The sequence below is a fragment of the Pseudophryne corroboree genome, chromosome 9 (genome assembly GCF_028390025.1).
Source record: "Pseudophryne corroboree isolate aPseCor3 chromosome 9, aPseCor3.hap2, whole genome shotgun sequence".
In the NCBI taxonomy this organism is placed as follows: Eukaryota; Metazoa; Chordata; class Amphibia; order Anura; family Myobatrachidae; genus Pseudophryne; species Pseudophryne corroboree.
In genome coordinates, this window is record NC_086452.1 from 60727574 (window position 1) to 60754994 (window position 27421).

General features: G+C 47.8%; 2 protein-coding genes and 1 pseudogene across 5 annotated transcripts in view; 2 read left to right on the forward strand and 1 right to left on the reverse strand.

Moving 5' to 3' along the window:
* The window catches only part of LOC134957463 (uncharacterized), an 87722-nt gene extending 82752 nt beyond the window's left edge, over positions 1-4970 (reverse strand). For 2 of the 3 annotated variants that reach the window (XM_063939416.1, XM_063939414.1), the window contains exon 1: positions 4707-4970. The gene's annotated coding sequence lies outside the window, so the exon portion shown is untranslated. Of the gene's footprint in view, positions 1-4686 lie in introns of all 3 variants that reach the window. The other variant, XM_063939415.1, reaches the window with a different exon arrangement.
* On the forward strand, positions 372-490 carry LOC134959070 (5S ribosomal RNA; annotated as a pseudogene).
* A 32-nt stretch (positions 4971-5002) lies between the features above and the next one.
* Positions 5003-27421, forward strand: part of TESK2 (testis associated actin remodelling kinase 2) — a 184740-nt gene continuing 162321 nt past the window's right edge. Inside the window, exons 1-2 of one of the 2 annotated variants that reach the window (XM_063939412.1) lie at positions 5003-5108; positions 19827-20130. In XM_063939412.1, coding sequence (XP_063795482.1) covers positions 19918-20130 — 213 coding nt within the window. In that variant the 5' untranslated portion in view covers positions 5003-5108; positions 19827-19917. Of the gene's footprint in view, positions 5109-6845; positions 6868-19826; positions 20131-27421 lie in introns of those variants that run through there. The other variant, XM_063939413.1, reaches the window with a different exon arrangement.

A 27421-nucleotide genomic window follows, 5' to 3' on the forward strand; every position in this document is an offset into this window, starting at 1 on the left:
TTGTTGTGTTTCTCCTTCTCTGGGATACCTGTATGATACCTTTTACTGTCACTTAAATTCACGATATTGAAACTATACAGGTGACCAAAAGGAGACCTAGAGCTATAAATAAACTGTGCTCACAATACTTCCTATATTACTATATTCCCACTCTCCTTCCTTCTGTGAACTCTCATCCATGATTCTGGAGAACGTGTTCTCCTAGGGACACGTCTCTCCAGTCTAACGTGGACAGCAGATTCACACCATTTTGTCTACTATGACTTACCCAATTCTACAATACAGTCTGATCAATTATTTATTCTTTCTCTGAAGAAGGAATCATTCCTTCTGTTTCGGTGCACTCTCATTGGTGATATAAGGCAAGTTTTCCCTACGACCATACCCCAACGTTCACGCCCAATCTCGTCCGATCTTGGAAGCTAAACGGAGGTGGGCTAGGTCAGTACCTAGACAGGCGACTGCTAGGGAATACCTGGTGAAGTAGGTAAGCTTTTCTTCCCTATATCAAAAACGCCAACAGCAGTATCACCACTTATACTCAATCTAACTACTTCTTCAATCTCCAATTGTGACGACTCACTTACCTATGATAGTGGCAAATAATTAGAATTGTTAACAGTGTGTGGGTTCTCCCACTCGCGTATTTAACCCAACTAGGGCTGCATTAATACAAACCAAGTTTGTACAGATCTTGGGCAGACGGAGGCAGCTTGAGATGTAGCTACTTTTCCTATGCATTTATCCAGGCATAAATAAGATCTGAACATTTCATATATACTTCCAAATTCAATAAGTTGTTTCATCCCGACATATTTTCCGCATTGTATAATCATGGCCATGTTGAATTTATTTTGTTTTGAGTTTTTACGTGTTGAGAAGGGTACTAACTAAAGACGATAACAACATTATTATTGACTTATCTCCTACTAGGTATCATTTATGATAATATAATAAGAGTGCGCCCAAACAAGAGTCATACTTTTTCTCTTTGTACATATACGGTTGCCGGCATCTGCAATGTGTGTGCACTTGTCGATGCCGGCACCTCGCCGGGTCCTGACGCTGGATGACACATCGCTCCATATATGTGGGCCTTAAAACGTCAGTTCAGCTCGTCTAGCTGCTGTCCATGCTGCATGCGGTGGTTACTCTGGCTATCAGCTGATGGTCATAATAACTATACCATGTATATTACCCTCATCATTGTCCCCAATACATAGTTCTGCTGCACATCAGCGTCAGCAATCCATTAATTATACCATAATTCCTGTAAATACACCTATGGTACTGCTGCAGAGTCAGACAGAGGACGTATTTTGTGCTGGCTGCGGAGCAGAGATTCCAAAGTGGCCATGGAGGTTTAAAACTCAGTTCTCTGTGGGAAGCGTGGTATCCAAGCCCAACCCCCAGTCTTCCGGTTCAGGGGGAGGTGCGGCAAAGCACTCCTCCTAACCAAATGACTCTCCTCCGGAGCTCAGCATGATGTTACAATATGGGTCGGGGCACATTCTTCTATCTGCAAAATGGGCAGGAAGCAGCGCTCTGCTAAAACAATCTGGCATGAACCTACAGTCTGTAAAATATTAAATGCTGAGTACTCCGATCACCCAGTATGCCCATTCACCACCACCCCCATTTATCCCCAGCAAACCAATTCAGTGTTAGCACCCATTAACCCATTTAGCACCCATTAGCTTCCATCCAACCAGCACCCATCGTTCTCAAGAATCCATTAATTAACCCGCCCATTAAATAATTACCTCTGGAACCCATAACACCCCCCCCCCCCAGGATCCATTAATCTATACCTCTTCAATCCATTATTATTCTCCCAGCACTTATTAATACTGTCCTCCACCTTATCAGCCCCCATAAAGATCTTCCCACACAGCACCCATACATCTAGTCACTTACAATACCCAGTAGTGACACCTCCACTTAGCACCTACTACCCCCTCCCAGCACTGATTAACCCGTTCATTAATAATTTCACCCTCCCAATGACGCATTCACTCATCCTGAGTGGGCTATCAACTATTACTGGTTTTGCAACCATCGATGGTCTGCAACAAATGACAGGCAGGTTGACAACAATAATGTGACATCGTTGTTTCAGCATTAATGACTGGCATGTTGAGAAAGCAACGGCTAAGCCAGTCTGCAGCCCAGTTACAGGGCACCACTGTGCTTCACCCACGCCCTGAACGGGGTTCAAGCCGTCATAACTAAGCTGGAGGGCGTTTCCCATTGTATGGGCTTACTAGCTGCTGGTCAGAGCATCTTACAGACGCTGCAAGCAGCAGAACAGCTCCCATGACACAGCATCTCTTCCCACAGTGCGCAAGCACCAACAGGGTTTAAAAAAAGAAATAAAAATTATCAGCCATTGATGACGCATCACTAATGCGCACAAGTTAAGGCCGTACACAGTTGCCGAGAAAATGAGCGACGTCGCTAATTTTCCCCCTTCCCGAGCGACGTCGCTCATTTTCCCCCTTCCCGAGCGACGTCGCTCATTTTCCCCCTTCCCGAGCGACGTCGCTCATTTTCCCCCTTCCCGAGCGACGTCGCTCATTTTCCCCCTTCCCGAGCGACGTCGCTCATTTTCCCCCTTTCTGAGCGACGTCGCACATTTTCCCCCTTCCTAAACGACGTAGCTCATTTTCCCCCTTCCTGAGCGACGTCGCTCATTTTTCCCCTTCCTGAGCGACGTCGCTCATTTTCCCCTTACTGAGCGACGTCGCTCATTTTCCCCCTTCCTGAACGACGTCGCTCATTTTCCCCCTACCTGAGCGACGTCGCTCATTTTCCCCCTTTCTGAGCGACGTCGCTCATTTTCCCCATTTCTGAGCGACGTCGCACATTTTCCCCCTTCCTGAACGACGTTGCTCATTTTCCCCCTTTCTGAGCGACGTCGCTCATTTTCCCCCTTCCCGAACGACGTCGCTCATTTTCCCCCTACCTGAACGACGTTGCTCATTTTCCCCCTTTCTGAGCGACGTCGCACATTTTCCCCCTTTCTGAGCGACGTCGCTCATTTTCTCGGCAAGTATGTATGCCGCCAGCGACGAATGATGCGCGGCCCCACTGGTCGGCTACAATCGACGCTGTCAGCAGTGCATGCATGTTCTATCTGGACTTTTGTCCAGGAGCTGCATGCACTGTCGGCCACCGCGTTACGTCACTGAGCGATATGAGTGGTCATATCGCTCAGTGTGCACGGGAGGGGCGCCGACCACCCGGCCCGGGGAAACACTAGACGACGACGCTCACAACGCGACGTCGTCTAGTGTGAATGGACCTTAACTACCAACGGCTATAGCAACAAATGGTGTTTATGTGATCGCTAGTAGTAATCGCATTGCTGGACTTGATGTCAATGCTTACGCTCTCCATCCTTAAGCTGGGTACTCGCTGGAACGATGTCGCTCCAGAATGCCGCTTTGGAGCGACATATCGCTTACATCGCTCAGATTGTACCCAGGATTATGTGGTCCCGTGGACGCAAGCGATGGACGTTGGGTTTCATGTGCTGCACATCAAATCTAGCATCCATTGCTAGCGTGCTCGTTCATGCTAATGGAGGACGGAACATTGTCGTCCTGTCCTTTATTAACATAGGGGGTCATTCCGAGTTGATCGCACGCTATTTTTTACAGCGCTGCGATCAGGTCAAAACTCATCAAACTGCGCATGCACCACAATGCAAAGCGGAACCGTGCTGAGTGATGGATTTAACAAAGAATCCATTCGCACAGCCGATCGCAAGGAGATTGACAGGAAGAGGGCGTTTATGGGTGTCAACTGACCGTTTTCAGGGAGTGGTTGGAAAAACGCAGGCGTGTCCAAGCGTTTGCAGGGCGGGTGTCTGACGTCAATTCCGGGCCCGGACAGGCTGAAGTGATCGCAAGGGCCGAGTAAGTTCAGACCTACTCAGAAACTGCACAAAACATTTTTGTACCGCTCGGCTGCACAAGCGTTCGCACACTTGCAAAGCGAAAATACACTCCCCTATAGGCGGCGACTATCTGATCGCAGCGCTGCAAAAAGTTGCTAGCGAGTAATCAACTGTGTAATTTATGGCAATCCCCGCTGACAGGCATTCGTTGCGATGTCGGAACTAATGCCCATCGCTTCAGTTTGTACCCAGCCAGAGAAAGCGCCACACAGAAACAGCTGCAGGTTATATGAGCAGCGAGCCCCACCTGTCGGCAGCTGCTGGCATAAAAAGAGGTAGGAGCACCACGTGTCGGCAGCTGCTGGCATGAGGACAAGCACCACCTGTCGGCAGCTGCTGGCATAAGAGGTTGGAGCGCCACCTGTTGGCAGCTGCCTGCAAAAAAAGAGGCAGGAGCACCATCTGTCAGTAGCTGCTAGCATGAGGTACTAGCACCACCTGTCGGTAGCTGCTGACATAAGAAGAGGTAAGAGCACCATATGTCGGAAGCTGCTGGCATAAGAAGGCGAGCGCCCCATGTGGATAATTGCTGGAAGATGCAGAGGAACGAGCACCACCTGTTGGCAGCTGCTGATATTGCCATAGTGGTAACCGACAATACCCAGAAGTCGCTGTCAAACTATCAAACAATCTGTGTCAGCCATCACTGCAGCTCGGCCATTAGTCTGGGGTTACCGCCTACGGTCGTCATAGCAACCGCGAACCAAACCCCGGACAGTACCAACCTTATCACAAAACTATTTACCAACTTTCAGCTGCGACATGCGACCTCTTCACTCCTATTGGCTGACAATAAACGAGCCCGCCCCCACACTCTCCGTTTCCTATTCGGTAATGAAGCAGTAACTCAGCAGAAAATGGCGAATGGGCTGGAACCTTCTTTGAAGTGAACTGGGTGTAGCGCTCCGAGCGAGAGTTGCGACGTGCGATTGGCTGAGGGGTTCACCTGTCAGTTAAACATTATGGCGAGGTGATTGGCTGGTGTAGAATGGATGGGCGTGGTATCGCTTCAGGGCCTCGCCCCCACCAGGACCTGCGGTGGGTTGCAGCTGACTCGCTGCTCAGTGCTCGGGACGAGCAGACATGGCGGCCGGGGGGTAACGCTGCGGGGATTCCCAGCTCCCCTGCCCAGCTGCAGCCGCTTACGGTGAGTTCTCCAGCGTTCCGAGAGCAGGGGCCACACACTGCTCCCCCACCTGGGGCCACAGCCACTCCCCTCAGCGGGGGCCACGGCTCCTCCCCCTGCCTCTTATCAACAAACCCTTGTTGTAAATCTTGTACTGTGTTCTGCTATATGCTGGTACTCTATGCTGTATTACCCCTAGTGCTGGTGCTCTATGGTGTATTATACCTAGTGCTGTGTGCTGGTGCTCTATGGTGTGTTATACCTAGTGCTGGTGCTCTGTGCTGTATTATACCTAGTGCTGGTGCTCTGTGCTGTATTATACCTAGTGCTGGTGCTCTGTGCTGTATTATACCTAGTGCTGTGTGCTGATGCTCTGTGCTGTATTATCCCTAATGCTGTGTGCTGGTGCTCTGTGCTGTATTACCCCTAGTGCTGGTGCTCTGTGCTGTATTATCCCTAATGCTGTGTGCTGGCACTCTATGCTGTATTATCCCTAATGCTGTGTGCTGATGCTCTGTGCTGTATTATCCCTAATGCTGTGTGCTGGCACTCTATGCTGTATTATCCCTAATGCTGTGTGCTGGCGCTCTGTGCTGTATTATCCCTAATGCTGTGTGCTGGCACTCTATGCTGTATTATCCCTAATGCTGTGTGCTGGCACTCTATGCTGTATTATCCCTAATGCTGTGTGCTGATGCTCTGTGCTGTATTATCCCTAATGCTGTGTGCTGGCACTCTATGCTGTATTATCCCTAATGCTGTGTGCTGGTGCTCTGTGCTGTATTATCCCTAGTGCTCTGTGCTGGTGCTCTATGCTCTATTATCCCTAGTGCTGGTGCTTTATGCTCTATTATCCCTAGTGCTGTGTGCTGGAGCTCTATGGTGTAACACCCTTACTGCTGTATGTTATGGTACTCTATGGACCATTATCCCTAGTGCTGGTGCTCTATGCTCTATTACCCCTAGTGCTCTGTGCTGGTGCTTTATGCTCTATTATCCCTAGTGCTGTGTGCTGGAGCTCTATGGTGTAACACCCTTACTGCTGTATGTTATGGTACTCTATGGACCATTATCCCTAGTGCTGGTGCTCTATGCTCTATTACCCCTAGTGCTCTGTGCTGGTGCTTTATGCTCTATTATCCCTAGTGCTGTGTGCTGGAGCTCTATGGTGTAACACCCGTACTGCTGTATGTTATGGTACTCTATGGACTATTAGCCCTAGTGAGATAGGCTGGTACTATATATGTAGCATTATTCATAGTGCTATATGTTGGTGTTATATGGAGCATTATCTATAGTGCTATATACTGGTACTACTGTGTATATGGAGCATTATTCATAGTTCTATATGAGTGGGTGTAGTGTACTGATGTGCTGTGCGATGGGCGTAGTGAGGTTAGTTCTGTATCGTGCGGTGATGTGTTGCTGTCATCTTTGTAAAAGCTGATGGTGTGTTCTAATTGCTGTGTCTTTGTGCACCGCTATGTTTTATGTTCACGCTCAAAAGGAAGATAATGTGTCGCAGAACGCTCTGCAGCCAGTGTGCTGGTGTACAGCGCCGTGGTAATGTTGGTGCTATGTACTAATTACAGCTAATAATACTATAATAAAATACACATGGTTTTGAGCTGATTGCAAATGTTCACCAAGTGTCGAGTACAGGTACATATTAATCCTGACACAGATTTAAGGGGCTTTATATATTGGCACTGTGTCATCGCCGGATGTGGGCATTTCCATACTTCTGTATATAGTCCGAAAGGCCTAGAGAATGGAATCGGTGAGTACCATGTAAATGTCACACTCCTAGATCTTCATGCCTTATTAGCAGCTATTTAGAGTAATTGCTGTATCTTGTGCCGTCACATATGGCTATGAAGCAGTGTATGTTCCATCCCGAGAGACGAATGCCATCCCTGAATACCGCTCCTGGCCAGTTGCCGTTACGCGTTTGGTAGCAGCGTTATTGCGGTAGAACGTCTCCTGTGCGTAGTACAGGAATCCATGTTTAACCTTTATTCAGCCTATTGACGCTGTTCTTTTATCTCTCATACTACTAATCAAATGTTTCCTACAGTATATTGGATCTGCCCCAAGTGACCTGTTGCTCTCCATCCTGCCTGTAAAGTGATCCACTCCTTTAACCAACAGTATTTAGATAAACACTCAAGAAAAAAAGGCAAGTTCCTGAGTTTATATCTAGAAAGAGGTAAATGTCTACAAGAGCACATACAATAAGGTCCCCTCACTCATCAGTCTGATCTAACAGCAGGGGGTATCTAAATAGTTAACAGTGTAATGTTGACAGGAGAATGCTGACACAGTGTCGGCATTACACCATTAAGCATGATGCTTTACCATCATGTGTAAAGTTATAATACTGACACTGCTACATCCCCGGGGATGGCACCAGTCATACAGCGTATATGAGTAAATAGGGAAGAGATTTGCACGGTCTGCATGTGGGGTGGGGGTATAAGCACCATACGCGGGATCGGTATGAAATACTTACAATCAAAATCCCGACATGGACAAAATACAGACAATGGGGTCGATTCAATTCGGCAACAGTTGAATAGCGCCGGGAATTAGCTCCCGACGCTATTCAATTCAGCTCCAGTTAAGTCGGCGATGGCCCGTTCTCGCCGACTTAACAGGTAGTTTTGTTGGGAGAACGGGCATTCTCCGACTTAACTACCCGCGGCGATGCTGATTCCCGACAGAATCAGCCTCGCGCCGGCCGCGCGGCAGCACTTTTGTCGGGTTTCTTTTCTCATCCCCCGGGGATGAGAGAAGAATTCCCGCCAATTGAGGGTCAGTCGTCGCTGTATTGAATAGCGCCGGGAGCAAACTCCCGGCGCTATTCAACTGTTGCCGAATTGAATCGACCCCATTGTCAAAATACCGACATGTAAAATGTCAACACAAGTTTTCATTGGTTTTTATGTGTATGTCGACATGGACACAATATAAGTGTACCGTGTCCGCTTGTCATGCTTCTATTATATTCCCCCTCCAGATCCACTGGGATGGTAAAGTGTGAACAAGTCGGTTTCAATGAAAAAAAATCATAAAAAACTTATGTTAACTTTTTGAACTGTCGACATTATAAATGTCAGGATTTTGACCTTGTCGGGATTTTGACCGTCGGTCAATTGCTGTCTGTATTTTGACCGTCAGGATTTTGATTGTTGGTAAATTGACTGAATCTCCCGTACGCTAAGTATAAGATTTACCAGGAGCTGGTGTGCATGTTACTGAGGATTTAGCAGTCTGTTTTTATTGCAGTGTGTGTATGCGTGTGGGGTGGTTGTGTCATTTTGTGACCAATATAAACTTCAACAAATAGACCGGCGGGTGTGGCAGGTAGGCGTTTTTGTTCAAAGTCCAAAAATCTTAACTCCATCATCCTATATAATAAAAGGCAAACGCTGCTCCTCGGCTCTATGGGGGGAATTCAAGTGTTTTGCACGCTGGCGGCCACCAGATGGCGCCCGATGGATCAATTCAAGTATTGTTCCATTCAGGCGCGCATACCTGCCGGCACTGACATTACTGTTCTGTTAATTTGACCGGCTTGTAACTAGTAAACAGTTTATAGAACATGATATATTGAACTCGATTCAATACAATGTGAGTTGAGTAGTGGCGGTAATTAGCTTCCAGGGGCTATTCAATATGGCGCTCTGTGACAGCCGGCAACAGGATTTCTTCTCACACTCCCCGAAGGGTGCGAACAGAAATCCGACAGAAGTGCCGGCGCAATGCTGATTTCTGCCCTTAGCGCGGCGGTAACAGCATCACGCTGTGCAGTTGAGTCGGAGAATGCCGGTTCTCCCGACAAAGCACCCTGTTTAGACCGGGATAACGGGCATTCTTCGACTTACCATTACGCTGTATTAAATAGCCTCAGGAGCTAATTCCCGGTGCTATTGAATTCGCATTGTATTGAATCAACGCCATTGCATCCTTATCTGTAAATAAGGACATTGGATGTTATGGAGGAGATTCAGTTAATTTGCGTAATGTAGTTCCAAGGCAGGGAGCTTTTCAATTATTTTCCCACGATAATGCCTGGGCATAGCCGCGTTAAGTTGCAGCCCGGTGCGATGCAGCTGTCCGATTTCGACTGGTCCCGAAGCCCTACTTAATGCAGATTTCTGCTCACATCTTAGGAGGGTACGAGCATGCATCTGCGATAAGTGCAGCCCCAGAGCTAGTCATGGGAAGTCATTAAATAGCTCCCGTACATTTAAATTTCCCCTTATGTGATATATAAGGACACAAGGGGCAGAATTCAAGTTTAATTCACGCCAGCACCTAGCAGATGGCTCCCAACGGAGCTATTCAATTGTAGCTCGGTTTGGGTGCGGTCGGCTGCCGGCGCTGACCTTTCAACTCACACCCCTGGTGGGTGCGAGGTGAAGTGTGTGAATAGTGACCTGTTTGGCCTCACAAATGGCACTTTTTGGGATCACCCCAAATTCGTTTAGTCAGGTTTAGCTCATTATGCTGCTAAACCCGTCACTTTAGACGGGAGATCGGGGAGCGATAACAATTGAATTCCCCCTAAGGGGCAAGATTCAAATGTTGTAGCGGGTCTGAGCGCCCGCTGGCAGCTATTCAAATTTTGCTGCCGACAAGCGCAATAACTTCCCAGCTTGCAACTTACAGGGAGTGACGATCTGAAATGCACAGAAAGCGCTCCAAAAGGGGTCTTTTTGCTTCGCGCCCATTCACTTAGTCGGGATTTGCTGCTTTATGTGGCTAAACCCGATGATATGGGTGCTAAAACGGGGGAAAATTGAATATCACCCCATGATCTCCCATCACTTAAGACGGGAGATCGGGCGCAATTAAACAATTGAATTCCCCCCCAGGCCTCTGACTGAATGTTAATATAAAGGAATCAGAGTTCCTCGGTGACATATACAGTAATATCTGATCATTTACAGTAGAGGTTTTACAGAAGTTTTCCTAAAAGTTACCAGATTTGATCGGTGACCTTAGAACTTGCTATTCCTAGAGATATTTGTGACTATTGGCACCTATCTTGGCCTCACCTGTACATTATATGCAGATAAAATCCAGAAAGATGTGCAGTGTATGTTATATACAATGGGGCAAAAAAGTATGTGGACAGCCGCCTATTGTGCAAGTTGACCCACTTAAAAAGTTGAGAGGTCTGTAATTTCCATCATAGGTACACTTCAACTGAGAGAGACTCTGAAAAAAAACCCCACAGGAAATCACATTGTATGATTTTTAAACAATTTACTTGTATATTCTTGTGGAAAATAAATATTTGGACACCTACCAAGCAGCAAGATTTCTGGCTCTCACAGACCTGTTACTTCTTCTTTAAGAAGCTCTTCTATCCTCCACTCGTTACCTGTATTAATGGCACCTGTTTGAACTGGTTATCTGTATAAAAGACACCTGTCCACAACCTCAAACAGTCAGACTGCTACCTCTCTACCATGGCCAAGACCAGAGAGCTTTCTAAGTAAGGACACCAGGGACAAAATTGTAGAGCTGCACAAGGCTGGGATGAGCTACTCGACAATAGGCAAGCAGCTTGGTGAGAAGAGATCAACTGTTGGCGCAATTATTAAAAAATGGAAGAAATGCAAGATCACAGACAATCTCCCTCGACCTGGGCTTCCATGCAAGATCTCACCTCGTGGGGTATCAATGATCTTGAGAACGGTGAGGAATCAGCCCAGAACTACACGGGGGGACCTGGTCAATGACCTCGAGAGCTGGGACCACAGTCACAAAGGTTACCATTAGTAACGCACTACGTCGTCATGGATTGAAATCCTGCAGCGCCTGAAAGGTCCCCCTGCTTAAGCCAGCACATGTCCAGGCCTGTCTAAAGTTTGCCAGTGACCACCTGGATGTTCCAGAGGAGCATTGGGAGAATGTTATGTGGTCAGATGAGATCAAAATCAAACTTTTTGGTATAAACTCCACTCGCTGTGTTTGGAGGGAGAAGAATGATGAATGGCATCCCAAGAACACCATACCCACTGTGAAGCATGGGGGTGGAAACCTCATGCTTCGTAGTGATAAGCGGGTTCGGTTTCTCGGAAACCGAACCCCCCCCGAACTTCAGCCTTTTTACACGGGTCCGAGCCGTGCTTGGATTCTCCCGTGTGGCTCGGGTAAACCGAGCGCGCCCGAACGTCATCATCCCGCTGTCGGATTCTCGCGAGACTCTGATTCTATATAAGCAGCCGCGCGTCGCCGCCATTTTCACACGTGTATTGAGATTGATAGGGAGAGGACGTGGCTGGCGTCCTCTCCGTTATAGTAGAAAAGAGTGACTTAGGTATAATTGTGGGGAGGATTGGGGACGGGGAGCAGCTGTTAGGGAGTACAGTGCAGGGTTTTGATTATAATACCATCAGTGAGTTTAATCCGTTGTTTCTCTGCCTGGAAAAAACGCTCTACCATATCTGTGCTCAGTGTGCTGCACTGCTGCATGATATATCTGTGCTGAGTGCACTGCTCACACTGCCTAATTGTGGGGACTGGGGAGCAGTTATAGCAGGAGTACAGTGCACAGTTTTGCTGACAGTGACCACAAGTCCAGTATACGTTTGTCTGCCTGAAAAACACTCCTGTGGTGGCTTTTTTTTTCTTCATACTAGTTTAGCAGTCTGCTGACAGTGTCCACCAGGTCCGTTATTATTATACAGTATAATATATATATATATATATATATATATATATATATATATATATATATATATAGCAGTACGGTAGGCCACGGCTGTACCTACCTCTGTGTCGTCAGTGCACTCGTCCTCCATAAGTAATATAATACTATACTATCCATCCATCTACATTGTATACCTGTGGTGGCTTTTTTTTTCTTCATACTAGTTTAGCAGTCTGCTGACAGTGTCCACCAGGTCCGTTATTATTATACAGTATATTATATATAGCAGTACGGTAGGCCACGGCTGTACCTACCTCTGTGTCGTCCTCCATAAGTAATATAATACTATACTATCCATCCATCTACATTGTATACCTGTGGTGGCTTTTAGTTGTGCGCATTAAAATATGGAGAACAAAAATGTGGAGGTTAAAAAAATAGGGAAAGATCAAGATCCACTTCCACCTCGTGCTGAAGCTGCTGCCACTAGTCATGGCCGAGACGATGAAATGCCATCAACGTCGTCTGCCAAGGCCGATGCCCAATGTCATAGTACAGAGCATGTAAAATCCAAAACACAAAAGATCAGTAAAAAAATGACCCAAAAATCAAAATTAAAAGCGTCTGAGGAGAAACGTAAACTTGCCAATATGCCATTTACGACACGGAGTGGCAAGGAACGGCTGAGGCCCTGGCCTATGTTCATGGCTAGTGGTTCAGCTTCACATGAGGATGGAAGCACTCAGCCTCTCGCTAGAAAAATGAAAAGACTTAAGCTGGCAAAAGCACAGCAAAGAACTGTGCGTTCTTCGAAATCACAAATCCCCAAGGAGAGTCCAATTGTGTCGGTTGCGATGCCTGACCTTCCCAACACTGGATGGGAAGAGCTTGCGCTTTCCACCATTTGCACGCCCCCTGCAAGTGCTGGAAGGAACACCCGCAGTCCAGTTCCTGATAGTCAAATTGAAGATGTCAGTGTTGAAGTACACCAGGATGAGGATATGGGTGTTGCTGGCGCTGGGGAGGAAATTGACAAGGAGGATTCTGATGGTGAGGTGGTTTGTTTAAGTCAGGCACCCGGGGAGACACCTGTTGTCCGTGGGAGGAATATGGCCATTGACATGCCTGGTCAAAATACAAAAAAAATCAGCTCTTCGGTGTGGAATTATTTCAACACAAATGCGGAGAACAGGTGTCAAGCCGTGTGTTGCCTTTGTCAAGCTGTAATAAGTAGGGGTAAGGACGTTAACCACCTCGGAACATCCTCCCTTATACGTCACCTGCAGCGCATTCATCATAAGTCAGTGACAAGTTCAAAAACTTTGGGCGACAGCAGTCCACTGACCAGTAAATCCCTTCCTCTTGTAACCAAGCTCACGCAAACCACACCACCAACTCCCTCAGTGTCAATTTCCTCCTTACCCAGGAAAGCCAATAGTCCTGCAGGCCATGTCACTGGCAAGTCTGACGAGTCCTCTCATGCCTGTGATTCCTCCGATGTATACTTGAGTGTAACGCCTACTGCTGCTGTTGTTGCTGCTGGGAGTCGATGGTCATCCCAGAGGGGAAGTCGAAAGACCACTTGTACTACTTCCAGTAAGCAATTGACTGTCCAACAGTCCTTTGCGAGGAAGATGAAATATCACAGCAGTCATCCTGCTGCAAAGCGGATAACAGGCCTTGGCAGCCTGGGCGGTGAGAAACGTGGTTCCGGTATCCATCGTTACTTCAGAACTATAGACTTGATTGAGGTACTGTGTCCCCGGTACCAAATACCATCTAGGTTCCATTTCTCTAGGCAGGCGATACCGAAAAAGTACACAGACCTCAGAAAAAGAGTCACCAGTGTCCTAAAAAATGCAGTTGTACCCAATGTCCACTTAACCACGGACATGTGGACAAGTGGAGCAGGGCAGACTCAGGACTACATGACTGTGACAGCCCACTGGGTAGATGTATTGCCTCCCGCTGCAAGAACAGCAGCGGCGGCACCAGTAGCAGCATCTCGCAAACGCCAACTCGTTCCTAGGCAGGCTACGCTTTGTATCACCGCTTTCCAGAATACGCACACAGCTGAAAACCTCTTACGGCAACTGAGGAAGATCATCGCAGAATGGCTTACCCCAATTGGACTCTCCTGGGGATTTGTGGCATCGGACAATGCCAGCAATATTGTGCGTGCATTACATCTGGGCAAATTCCAGCACGTCCCATGTTTTGCACATACCTTGAATTTGGTGGTGCAGAATTATTTAAAAAACGACAGGGGCGTGCAAGAGATGCTGTCGGTGGCCAGAAGAATTGCGGGCCACTTTCGGCGTACAGGCACAGAAGACTGGAGCACCACCAAAAACACCTGAACCTGCCCTGCCATCATTTGAAGCAAGAGGTGGTAACGAGGTGGAATTCAACCCTCTATATGCTTCAGAGGATGGAGGAGCAGCAAAAGGCCATTCAAGCCTATACATCTGCCCACGATATAGGCAAAGGAGGTGGAATGCACCTGTCTCAAGCGCAGTGGAGAATGATTTCAACGTTGTGCAAGGTTCTGCAACCTTTTGAACTTGCCACACGTGAAGTCAGTTCAGACACTGCCAGCCTGAGGTCAGGTCATTCCCCTCATCAGGCTTTTGCAGAAGAAGCTGGAGACATTGAAGGAGGAGCTAAAACAGAGCGATTACGCTAGGCATGTGGGACTTGTGGATGGAGCCCTTCATTCGCTTAACCAGGATTCACGGGTGGTCAATCTGTTGAAATCAGAGCACTACATTTTGGACACCGTGCTCGATCCTAGATTTAAAACCTACGTTGTATCTCTCTTTCCGGCAGACACAAGTCTGCAGGGGTTCAAAGACCTGCTGTTGAGAAAATTGTCAAGTCAAGCGGAACGTGACCCGTCAACAGCTCCTCCTTCACATTCTCCCGCAACTGGGGGTGCGAGGAAAAGGCTAAGCATTCCGAGCCCACCCGCTGGCGGTGATGCAGGGCAGTCTGGAGCGAGTGCTGACATCTGGTCCAGACTGAAGGACCTGCCAACGATTACTGACATGTCGTCTACTGTCACTGCATATGATTCTGTCACCATTGAAAGAATGGTGGAGGATTATATGAGTGACCGCATCCAAGTAGGCACGTCAGACAGTCCGTACGTATACTGGCAGGAAAAAGAGGCAATTTGGAGGCCCTTGCAGAAACTGGCTTTATTCTACCTAAATTGCCCTCCCTCCAGTGTGTACTCCGAAAGAGTGTTTAGTGCCGCCGCTCACCTTGTCAGCAATCGGCGTACGAGGTTACTTCCAGAAAATGTGGAGAAGATAATGTTCGTTAAAATGAATTATAATCAATTCCTCCGTGGAGACATTCACCAGCAGCAATTGCCTCCAGAAAGTGCACGGGGACCTGAGATGGTGGATTTCAGCAGTGGGGATGAATTAATAATCTGTGAGGAGGGGGATGTACACAGTGAAAGGGGTGATGAATTGGACGATGATGATGAGGTGGACATCTTGCCTCTGTAGAGCCAGTTTGTGCAAGGAGAGATTGATTGCTTCTTTTTTGGTGGGGGCCCAAACCAACCAGTCATTTCAGTCACAGTCGTGTGGCAGACCCTGTCGCTGAAATGATGGGTTCGTTAAAGTGTGCATGTCCTGTTTATACAACATAAGGGTGGGTGGGAGGGCCCAAGGACAATTCCATCTTGCACCTCTTTTTTCTTTCATTTTTCTTTGCGTCATGTGCTGTTTGGGGAGTATTTTTTTGAAGGGCCATCCTGCGTGACACTGCAGTGCCACTCCTAGATGGGCCAGGTGTTTGTGTCGGCCACTTGTGTCGCTTACCTTAGCCATCCTAGTGTTCACTCTAGGATTTTTTTAGGGCAGGGTGCTGATCACGGGGAGGGCACATTTTTCATTCGGGAGGGCACATTTTTCATTCGGGAGGGCACATTTTTCATTCGGGAGGGCACATTTTTCATTTAGAAGGGCAAAATTAGGTACATACTATAATGCTTGGTCCTCCCATTCTGAAAGGCCAAAGAATGGACAGTGCCCGGCGAAAAATTTAGGAGCGCTGTTTTTCATGGGGAAGGAGCACGGCCACATAATAGTGGCAATTCACATTACACCACAGAGTAGTGCAGCTAATACTCACTGCACCAGGTAGAACCTCCTATACACACTGCGACAGGTAGATCACGTTATACATATTGCGCCAGATAGAGCACATTCTACACTTTGCGCCAGGCAGAGCACGTTATACACAATGCACCAGATACAGAGCACTAAGAAACATTACACCACGTAGAGAGCACTGAGAAACATTGCACCAGGTAGAGAGCACGTTATACACATTGCACCAGGTAGAGAGCACTGAAAAACATTGCACCAGGTAGAGAGCACGTTATACACATTGCACCAGGTAGAAAGCACTGATTAACATTGCACAAGGTAGAGAGCACATTATGCGCATTGCACCAGGTAGAGAGCACGTTATACACATTGCACCAGGTAGAGAGCACGTTATACACATTGCACCAGGTAGAGAGCACGTTATACACATTGCACCAGGTAGAGAGCACGTTATACACATTGCACCAGGTAGAGAGCACTGAAAAACATTGCACCAGGTAGAGAGCACGTTATACACATTGCACCAGGTAGAGAGCACTGAAAAACATTGCATCAGGTAGAGAGCACGTTATACACATTGCACCAGGTAGAAAGCACTGATTAACATTGCACAAGGTAGAGAGCACATTATACGCATTGCACCAGGTAGAGAGCACGTTATACACATTGCACCAGGTAGAGCGCACTTAGAAACATTGCACCAGGTAGAGAGCACTGAGACACACTGCACCAGGTAGAGAGCACTGAGAAACATTGCACCAGGTAGAGAGCACTGAGACACACTGCACCAGGTAGAGAGCACTGAGACACACTGCACCAGGTAGAGAGCACTGATACACACTGCACCAGGTAGAGAGCACTGAGACACACTGCACCAGGTAGAGAGCACTGAGACACACTGCACCAGGTAGAGAGCACTGAGACACACTGCACCAGGTAGGGCACATTTTTGATCTCTGCTTTTTTTGTGCCAATTTTACTTACTGGGGGCTGATGCTGCGGGAGTTGATTGCGCTGGTCCCCCCTCACACACCGCGGAGCTGGTTAAAAATGGCCACCACATTGATCCATGCACACAGAGGAGGGAGGGCTGGGTTTGCCTCGGCGGGAGAAGCAAACCCAGCCCTCCTTAGCTTACCAGATTCCCTTCAGCCAGCGCATCAGCGCGACAAGCCTAAGGCAGCTGCAGGGGGCAGTGACAGCGCGGCGGGACAGAGCGGCGGGGAGGAGCAGGGGGCAGTGACAGCGCTATGTGACAGAGCAGTGGGGAGGAGCAGGGGGCAGTGACAGCGCTATGTGACAGAGCGGCAGGGAGGAGCAGGGGGCAGTGACAGCGCTATGTGACAGAGCGGCGGGGAGGAGCAGGGGGCAGTGACAGTGCGATGTGACAGAGCGGCGGGGAGGAGCAGAGGGCAGTGACAGCGTGATGTGACAGAGCGGTGGGGAGGAGCAGGGGGCAGTGACAGCGCGGCGGGACAGAGCGGCGGGGAGGAGCAGGGGGCAGTGACAGCGCGATGTGACAGAGCGGCGGGGAGGAGCAGAGGGCAGTGACAGCGTGATGTGACAGAGCGGTGGGGAGGAGCAGGAGGCAGTGACAGCGCACCCGGCGCAGCGGTGAGTAGGCAGTCCTTTAGTAATCAGCAGGGCGGCAGGGCGGGCACAAACGGGCAGGGCGCATTCTGCCACTCAGAAAAGGGGCAGGGCGCAGCGCCCCGTGAAAGAAGGCTAGAGTGAACACTACCATCCAGCGACCTCGGTGCAAATTTTAGGACTAAAAATAATATTGTGAGGTGTTCAGAATAGACTGAAAATGAGTGTAAATTATGGTTATTGAGGTTAATAATACTATGGGATCAAAATGACCCCCAAATTCTATGATTTAAGCTGTTTTTTAGGGTTTTTTGAAAAAAACACCCGAATCCAAAACACACCCGAATCCGGAAAAAAAAAATTCGGTGAGGTTTTGCCAAAACGCGTTCGAACCCAAAACACGGCCGCGGAGCCGAACCCAAAACCAAAACACAAAACCCGAAAAATTTCCGGTGCACATCACTAATGCTTCGTTGCTACTTTTCTGCTAAGGGGACAGGACAACTGATCCGTATTAAGGAGAGGATGAATGGGGCCATGTATCGTGAGATTTTGGGCATAAACCTCCTTCCCTCAGTAAGAGCATTGAAGATGGAACGTGGCTGGGTCTTCCAGCATGATAATGACCCCAAACACACCGCCGGGCAACTAAGGAGTGGCTCTGTAAGAAGCATTTCAAGGTCCTGGGGTGGCCTAGCCAGTCTCCAGCCCTCAACCCAATAGAAAATCTGTGGAGGGAGTTAAAAGTCCGTGTTTCCCGGCGACAGCCCCAAAACATGACAGATCTAGAGAAGATCTGTATGGAAAAGTGGGCCAAAATACCTGCTACAGTGTGTGCAAACCTGGTCAAGAACTACAGGAAACGTTTGACCTCTGTAATTGCCAACCGAGGTTATATTACAAAGTATTGAGTTAAACTTTTTGATTGTCCAAATATTTATTATCCACAAGAATATACAAATAAATTGTTTCAAAATCATACAATGTGATTTCCTGTTTTTTTTTTATTTATTTTTTATTATTTTTTTCCTTCAGATTCTGTCTCTCTCAGTTGAAGTGTACCTATGATGGAAATTACAGACCTCTCTCATCTTTTTAAGTGGGCCAACTTGCACAATCGGTGGCTGTCCAAATACTTTTTTGCCCCACTGTACATAATAAGAGGACAGAAAGGGTCAGTCTTCAGATATTTGTCTTTTCTGGGGTACCTATGAGATGCTAGAACTCTTGTCCCCTGAATCAGGTAGCAGTTCGCCGCGGATTGCTTGCTGATTCCCTAGCTGTGCAGTGAGCAATAAATTGGATCATCATGGTTCAGAGACCTGTGAATGATTTCTGTATTAAGGGGGTAATTCCGATTTGTTCGCTCGCAAGCTGCTTTTAGCAGCTTTGCACACGCTAAGCCGCCGCCTACTGGGAGTGAATCTTAGCTTATCAAAATTGCTAACGAAAGTTTAGCAGAATTGCGAATAGACACTTCTTAGCAGTTTCTGAGTGGTTCCAGACTTACTCGGCATCTGCGATCAGTTCAGTCAGTGTCGTTCCTGGTTTGACGTCACAAACATACCCAGCGTTCGGCCAGACACTCCTCCGTTTCTCCAGCCACTCCCGCGTTTTTCCCAGAAACGGTAGCGTTTTTTCGCACACACCCATAAAACGGCCAGTTTCCACCCAGAAACACCCACTTCCTGTCAATCACATTACGATCACTAGAACGAAGAAAAAACCTTGTAATGCCGTGAGTAAAATACCTAACTGCATAGCAAATTTACTTGCGGACATTGCGCATTAGCGACTAATCGCTCCGTTGCGAGAAAAAAATAAAGAGCGAACAACTCTGAATGACCCCCAATGTGTGTAATAGACCCCCACGATTGATCACCGCATTCATGGGTTTACTCTGTTTATTTAGGTGGCAGCCTGTGGTTGTCTAGCTGTTGTGTCACTACAAGACCAAGCACACCTCGCTAGTTCCAAGATGGATTGGGAACCGGAAGTGGCAATCCATGGACAAGTTTCTGTAGAAATGGTGTTATAAACAGATAATGACAGTTATTTATTATTTGTATAGCTAGTTGTAGCGTATGTTGATTTTTGGCTGTATTATGCTGGATTGTAAAATGAAAGGGGCTGTGCGCCGTCGGATAACTTTATTAGCTAGTCCATTACTTTTTCCGACTTAAACTGTTATACATATTCAGGATACAATTCTCTTCTGAGACCTAACAATTCTAAAGTCAAATGAGCAAACGTCAATATTGTGTGTAGGTGACGAGTCTGTGGTGGCAATTACTTGGCAGTGTACACCACATATTATAGCCTTTATTTTATTCTTTTTTTTCCTGTATTTTTCAGCATTTCATAACCACCAGAAACCCCAATTCCTGGCGATCCTAAAATGTGAGCGTAACTCTGCTACAATCCCAGCCACACTACTCAGGGAACAATGGATCGGAACAAACGGAACTCGATAGCCGGGTTCCCCCCTCGCTTAGAGCGGATTGAGGACAGCCTTGGGGGAGAGGGTGGGATTGCTCAGCTGGGGAAAGTCTACTCTTCCTCCTACAATGCCCTCATCAGCGCCTTCTCCAGGCTCACGCGGCTCGATGACTTCACGTGTGAAAAGATTGGCTCGGGCTTCTTCTCCGAAGTTTTCAAGGTAACTGCATAATTATTTTGACAGGATTCTGTAAAGAAACTTGCGCTTTCTGGATCGTTACTGGCACATGTATATACGCCCTTGTGGTGGCATGACTAGCGGGGCTGAGAGGTCTCGTTTTCTGCACCTTTTCCTTTATGATCTTACTGCTTAGACCTTGCAAGAGTGTTGAATCTATTCATGCAGATTTATGTTCAGAGCAGAAATGTTCTGTGGCTTCCGTATGAAACAAAAATAAGTTTAACAATCTGCATTTAATTACAAGCTCCTGTAACGGGGACAGTGGACGGTAGTACAGTCTCTTCTGAAGATATAATTTACTCTGTCTATTTGCTGGACTCAATCTCCTTGAGATCAGAGATTAGTACTTAAATAGTTTAAACTTCCAGATGTCCCTGTTCTGTGTAACGGAGCTCTGGATCCTTAGCCCTGAAATAAGGGGTGTGGGAGTTCCTGCCAATGTCGCATTCAGAAACGCAGAACGCAGAGTAGATGTTGGGAGATGTTTGGGAAACCTCCGGGTCATGGCTGGTTTCACTTTCATTTTAGAGCCCTGTTCATATTCTCCGTATGGAACGGATCACTGCTTATTGTGGGAGAAATATATAACTTTTACTAGATGCTTTGCTGTTGCGTTTTGTTGGGTTTATTCCGGCTGTGCTTTTTAGTCATGCATTTATAGCATCAAGTAGCTATTTTACTGTTCTTTTTGTATTTGACACACAGCTGTTCTCTGAGAACACTTGTATCCAATGTACAGTAGTGCCGCGTTGGATCTGCCTGATGATCTACAGGACTGAAAGCGTAGCTGGAAATAGGAAAGATAAAGCAATGTGATTAATGTTGATTGGAGGAGATATTGGGCAATACATTATCTGATGGTGGAAAACTTATACTAGAAATACAACTGCTTATTATGTCATTATTTCCCTCGCTAGGGTATTGGCAGGCAGAGCAGGTGATGGTGGTGCGGGGGATGCAGCTCGGAGGTTGGAGGAGTGGGCAGGGTGCCATCATGCTGCTGGAGGTGCGGGCAGGCACGGCCAGGGTGATGGAGGTGCAGCTGGGTGCCTCAAGGGTGTTGAAACCATATCTATCTTTTTTTTTTTTGTGTTTTTTTTTTTTCGGGGCGGGTATTGTATACATTTTCATGAGTTCAACATCCATAAAAAAGCTTGAAGTCCTTTTTATTATTAGTTTTAATATGATCAAACTGTAATTAAATTGGTATAAAACTAAATAAAATGTTAATTAATTTTGCAAATAGCAGGACGGGATGGGTATGGGTGACTGGTGCTTGGGATCCCGCCGGTCACCATACCAACGCCGGGATCCTAGGGATTACAATACCGAAGCCCCTTGCGCTTGCCACAGGTTCTGTTCCCACACTATTGATGTTGTGGACACCCACAAGTGGGAATAGTCCCTGTTAGTCGACATGCCGACTGTCTGGATCTTGAGGGGGTGGGATGTAGGCGTAGGTATTGGGACCGCTGTCTCCTGACCGGCGGTCACAGAACTACATCCCAGTAGGGACAATAGAAGCTTCTGTATTGGTGGCGGAGGGATACACATTGTTCCTGTATGTAGCCATATCCTAGTAATTTACCAACACCTCCAGTCAATGCTTACATGGCGCAGTCCATAACCAAGACCCATGCTAAGGGGTCAGTCCAATGAGGCGCGAGATGCGAGTTGCCGTTTTCTCTGCAGATTTGTATTTTGCAATCGAGTTGAGGCACTAAAGCCAGGCACAGGAAACGCGCATGTTTCCTCTCACACCTCACTGAGGGCGGGAGATGGCAGGGAAATTACTTATTGTAAGGTTAAAATGTCAGGGCACCACGCAGAACCCCTGTGGACACCCCCCCCCCCCCCCCCCCCCGCACCTTCACCCCACCAACGCCACCACATGACTAATTAGGCAATTGAAAGTTTCCAATTAGCTTAATTAGTCCAATAATTACATGTCATGTTGGGTTTAAAAAAAATAACCTCAAAATCAACCAAATTGCTTTACGTACCCAAAATGTAATTAGTTTTCATTTTTTTTTTTTAAATACGGTAATTGCTTTTCACCATTTTCTCACCAATCTCCACTACTTTCCTTATGACCTCTAATAGCCGTCTATATGATTCTGCAAACTAATTTGTCACTTTTTGGGGTCCAGGAAGGTCACCCCATTTTTTCCATGCACATCGCATATGGCTGACAATTCGGAAACCACCGCTACGAGTACCGCAAATAGGCATTTTTCATTGGATTGGAGAACTCTCGGGAGAGCGCATTCATGCGAATGTCTGCGTGTTTCATGAAACATCTCCCAGTCGCACCTTTCTGCCGTTAATCTACCAAATGCTCATACAGAGCCTCTATTACTGCTTAGTAAAGGCTGCGTAACATGCATGAGATAACTGGAGTGTTGGGAACCCTCGCACGCAGGGGTACTCCCATGTTAGGAGTGGTTGTCTGACAATCCTGGCAGATTTCCCACACCTCAGCTGCATTCCCAACTCTTTCACTGATATCAGATGCCATCAGTACATTACATGGCCAGTAGTATAGTATGTGTATACTCCTCCTAATTGTGTGTTTCAGCCACGCCCATTGCGAAACAGTGCCTAACATCCATTGCGCACCCCGGCGATCTCTGTAGTCACACGTTAGCAGCAGAATGGGTTGGCTTTCAGTATGGCACTGTCATAGGATGCCACCTTTCCAACAAGCCAGCTCATCAAACTTCTGTCCTGCTAGAGAAGTCCCGGCCGCGTGCCAGGGCTGTTATTGTGCATTGGATGTGTCTAGTGTCAAAAGCCCAGTCACAAAGTGGTGGTAGCTCACAAACGGGACTGTTGAGTACTGACTCTGACTACTAAGGCGGTATTCAAATGATATATCGTGCCCAATCTCCTTTCTAAAGTGATCCCCATTATCGTGCCCATAGTAATCTGGTTTAGCTGTGTAAAAGGGTTAGGGCACCTCGCTACCCCGAAATGATGATACCACGCCTATCAGAAACAGACCGGGTGTGGAAGGGGGCGGAAAGAATTGACTACTGCCCCTAGAGTTTGCAAGCTGTCTCTGTAAGCAATCTCGATGTAAGAACTTGTAGACTAGAGCTCAAAGACTACAGCCCCATCAAACACCTTTGGGATGAAATAGGGATGGCCATCGGCCATCGATGATTCAAAATCATCGATGGTTTATGGCCGATGTAGAATACTTTTGCCATCGATGGGGGAGAACCAGATGGTTTCCCTCCATCGATGGAAAGGTATAACCGAATACTTTTTCTCTAACGTCCTAGTGGATGCTGGGGACTACGTAAGGACCATGGGGAATAGACGGGCTCCGCAGGAGACATGGGCACTTTAAGAAAGAATTTGTATTCTGGTGTGTTCTGGCTCCTCCCTCTATGTCCCTCCTCCAGACCTCAGTTTGAATCTGTGCCCGGACGAGCTGGGTGCTGTTTAGTGAGCTCTCCTGAGCTTGCTATAAGAAAGTATTTTGTTAGGTTTTTTTATTTTCAGGGAGCTCTGCTGGCAACAGACTCTCTGCAGCGTGGGACTGAGGGGAGAGAAGCAGCCCTACTCTCTGAAGATAGGTCCTGCTTCTTAGGCTACTGGACACCATTAGCTCCAGAGGGATCGTACACAGGATCTCGCCCTTTGTCGTCCGATCCCGGAGCCGCGCCGCCGTCCCCCTCGCAGAGCCGGAAGACAGAAGCCGGTGAAAGAAGCAAGAAGACTTCGAAATCGGCGGCAGAAGACTCCAGTATTCACTGAGGTAGCGCACAGCACTGCAGCTGTGCGCCATTGCTCCCACACTACACCCACATACTCTGGTCACTGTAAGGGTGCAGGGCGCAGGGGGGGGGGGGCTCCCTGGGCAGCAATTAGGACCTCTTGGCAAAAAGTAGATATATACAGTTGGGCACTGTATATATGTATGAGCCCCCGCCATAATATTGTATAAAAACGCGGGACAGAAGTACTCACCAGCGCCATTTTTTCTCCACAGCTCCGCTGAGAGGAAGCTCCCCAGGCTCTCCCCTGCAGATACACGGTAGAAGAGGGTGAAAAAGAGGGGGGGGGGCACATAATTAGGCGCAAAAATCATTATTACAGCGGCTACTGGGTAAACACTAAGTTACTGTGTGATTCCTGGGTTTTATAGCGCTGGGGTGTGTGCTGGCATACTCTCTGTCTCTCCAAACGGCCTTGTGGGGGAACTGTCTTCAAAAAAGAGCATCCCCTGTGTGTGTGGTGTGTCGGTACGCTTGTGTCGACATGTCTGACGAGGAAGGCTATGTGGAAACAGAGCGGGAGCAAATGAATGAGGTGTCTCCGCCGACACCTGATTGGATGGATATGTGGAAGGTTTTACATGATAATGTTAATTCCTTACATAAAAGGTTAGACAAAGCAGAAGCCTCAGGACAGTCAGGGTCTCAACCCGTGCCTGATCCTATGTCGCAGAGGCCGTCAGGGTCTCAGAAGCGCCCACTATACCAAATTGTTGACACAGATACCGACATGGATTCTGACTCCAGTGTCGATTACGATGATGCAAAGTTACAGCCTAAATTGGCTAAAGCCATCCGTTATATGATTATAGCAATTAAGGATGTGTTGCACATCACAGAGGAAACCCCAGTCCCTGACAAGAGGGTTCATATGTACGGGGAAAAAAGGCAAGTGGTGACCTTTCCCCCTTCACATGAGCTAAATGAGTTATGTGAAAAGGCTTGGGAATCTCCAGATAAAAAACTGCAGATTTCCAAAAGGATGCTTATGGCGTATCCTTTCCCGCCAACAGACAGGTTACGCTGAGAATCCGTCCCTAGGGTGGACAAAGCTTTAACACGCTTATCCAAGAGGGTAGCCCTACCGTCACAGGATACGGCCACCCTCAAAGATGCTGCGGATAGAAAGCAGGAGGGTACCCTGAAGTCCATTTATACACATTCAGGTACCTTACTCAGGCCAGCGATAGCATCGGCCTGGGTATGTAGTGCTGTAGCAGCATGGACTGACACCTTGTCTGAGGAACTGGATACCTTAGACAAGGATACTATATTAATGACCCTGGGGCATATAAAAGACGCTGTCCTATATATGAGAGATGCTCAAAGAGACATTAGCCTACTGGGCTCTAGAATAAATGCAATGTCGATTTCTGCCAGAAGGGTCCTGTGGACTCTGCAATGGACAGGTGATGCCGACTCAAAAAGGCACATGGAGGTTTTACCCTACAAGGGTGAGGAATTGTTTGGGGAGGGTCTCTCGGACCTGGACTCCACAGCTACTGCTGGAAAGTCAAATTTCTTTCCATATGTTTCCTCACAGCCTAAGAAAGCACCGTATTACCAAATGCAGTCCTTTTGATCACAAAGAGGCAAGAAAGTCCGAGGTGCGTCCTTTCTTGCCAGGGGCAGGGGCAGAGAAAGAAAACTGCACAACGCAGCTAGTTCCCAAGAACAGAAGTCCTCCCCGGCTTCCACTAAATCCACCGCATGACGCTGGGGCTCCACAGGCGGAGCTAGGCCCGGTTGGGGTGCGTCTCCGAAACTTCAGCCACAAGTGGGTTCACTCCCAGTTGGATCCCTGGGCAATAGAAATTGTGTCTCAGGGATACAAGCTGGAATTCGAAGAGATGCCCCCTCACCGTTACCTAAAATCGGCCCTGCCAGCTTCCCCTTTAGAGAGGGAAATAGTGTTAGCGGCAATTCACAAATTGTATCTTCAACAGGTGGTGGTCAAAGTTCCCCTCCTTCAACAAGGAAAGGGTTATTATTCGACCATGTTTGTAGTACCGAAACCGGACGGTTCGGTCAGACCCATATTGAATTTAAAATCCCTGAACATATACCTGAAAAGGTTCAAGATGGAATCGCTCAGAGCGGTCATTGCAAGCCTGGAAGAGGGGGATTTTATGGTGTCTCTGGACATAAAGGATGCATACCTTCATGTCCCCATTTATCCGCCTCATCAGGCGTACCTCAGATTTGTGGTACAGGATTGTCATTACCAATTTCAGACGTTGCCGTTTGGTCTCTCCACGGCACCGAGAATATTTACCAAGGTAATGGCGGAAATGATGGTACTCCTGCGGAAGCAAGGGGTCACAATTATCCCATACTTGGACGATCTCATAAAAGCGAGGTCAAGAGAGCAGTTATTGATCAGCGTAGCACGCTCTCTGGAGGTGTTAGGACAGCACGGCTGGATTCTAAATATCCCAAAGTCGCAGTTGATCCGTACGACTCGTCTCCCTTTCCTGGGCATGATTCTGGACACAGACCAGAGGAAGGTTTATCTCCCGAGGGAGAAGGCTCAGGAACTCATGACACTGGTCAGAGACCTGTTAAAACCAAAAAAGGTGTCAGTGCATCACTGCACACGAGTCCTGGGAAAGATGGTGGCATCATACGAGGCCATTCAATTCGGCAGGTTCCATGCGAGGACCTTTCAATGGGATCTCCTGGACAAATGGTCCGGATCACATCTTCAGATGCATCGGTTAATCGCCCTATCCCCCAGGGCCAGGGTGTCTCTGCTGTGGTGGCTGCAGAGTGCACACCTTCTAGAGGGCCGCAGATTCGGCATTCAGGACTGGGTCCTGGTGACCACGGATGCAAACCTCCGGGGGTGGGGGGCAGTCACACAGGGAAGAAATTTCCAAGGCCTGTGGTCAAGTCAGGAGACTTGCCTTCACATCAACATCCTGGAATTAAGGGCCATATACAACGCCCTACGTCAAGCGGAGTCCCTACTTTGCGACCAACCGGTTCTGATTCAGTCAGACAACATAACCGCAGTGGCTCATGTAAATCGCCAAGGCGGCACAAGGAGCAGAGTGGCGATGGCGGAAGCCACCAGGATTCTTCGCTGGGCGGAGACTCACGTAAGCGCACTGTCAGCAGTGTTCATCCCGGGAGTGGACAACTGGGAAGCAGACTTCCTCAGCAGACACGACCTACACCCGGGAGAGTGGGGACTTCATCAAGAAGTCTTCACACAGATTATAAGTCGGTGGGAACTGCCACAGATAGACATGATGGCGTCACGCCTCAACAAAAAGCTACAGAGCTATTGCGCCAGGTCAAGGGCCCCTCAGGCGGTAGCTGTAGACGCCTTGGTGACACCGTGGGTGTTCCAGTCGGTCTATGTATTTCCTCCTCTTCCTCTCATACCCAAGGTACTGAGGATAATAAAAAAAAAGAGGAGTAAGAACAATTCTCATTGTTCCAGATTGGCCACGAAGTACTTGGTATCCAGATCTGCAAGA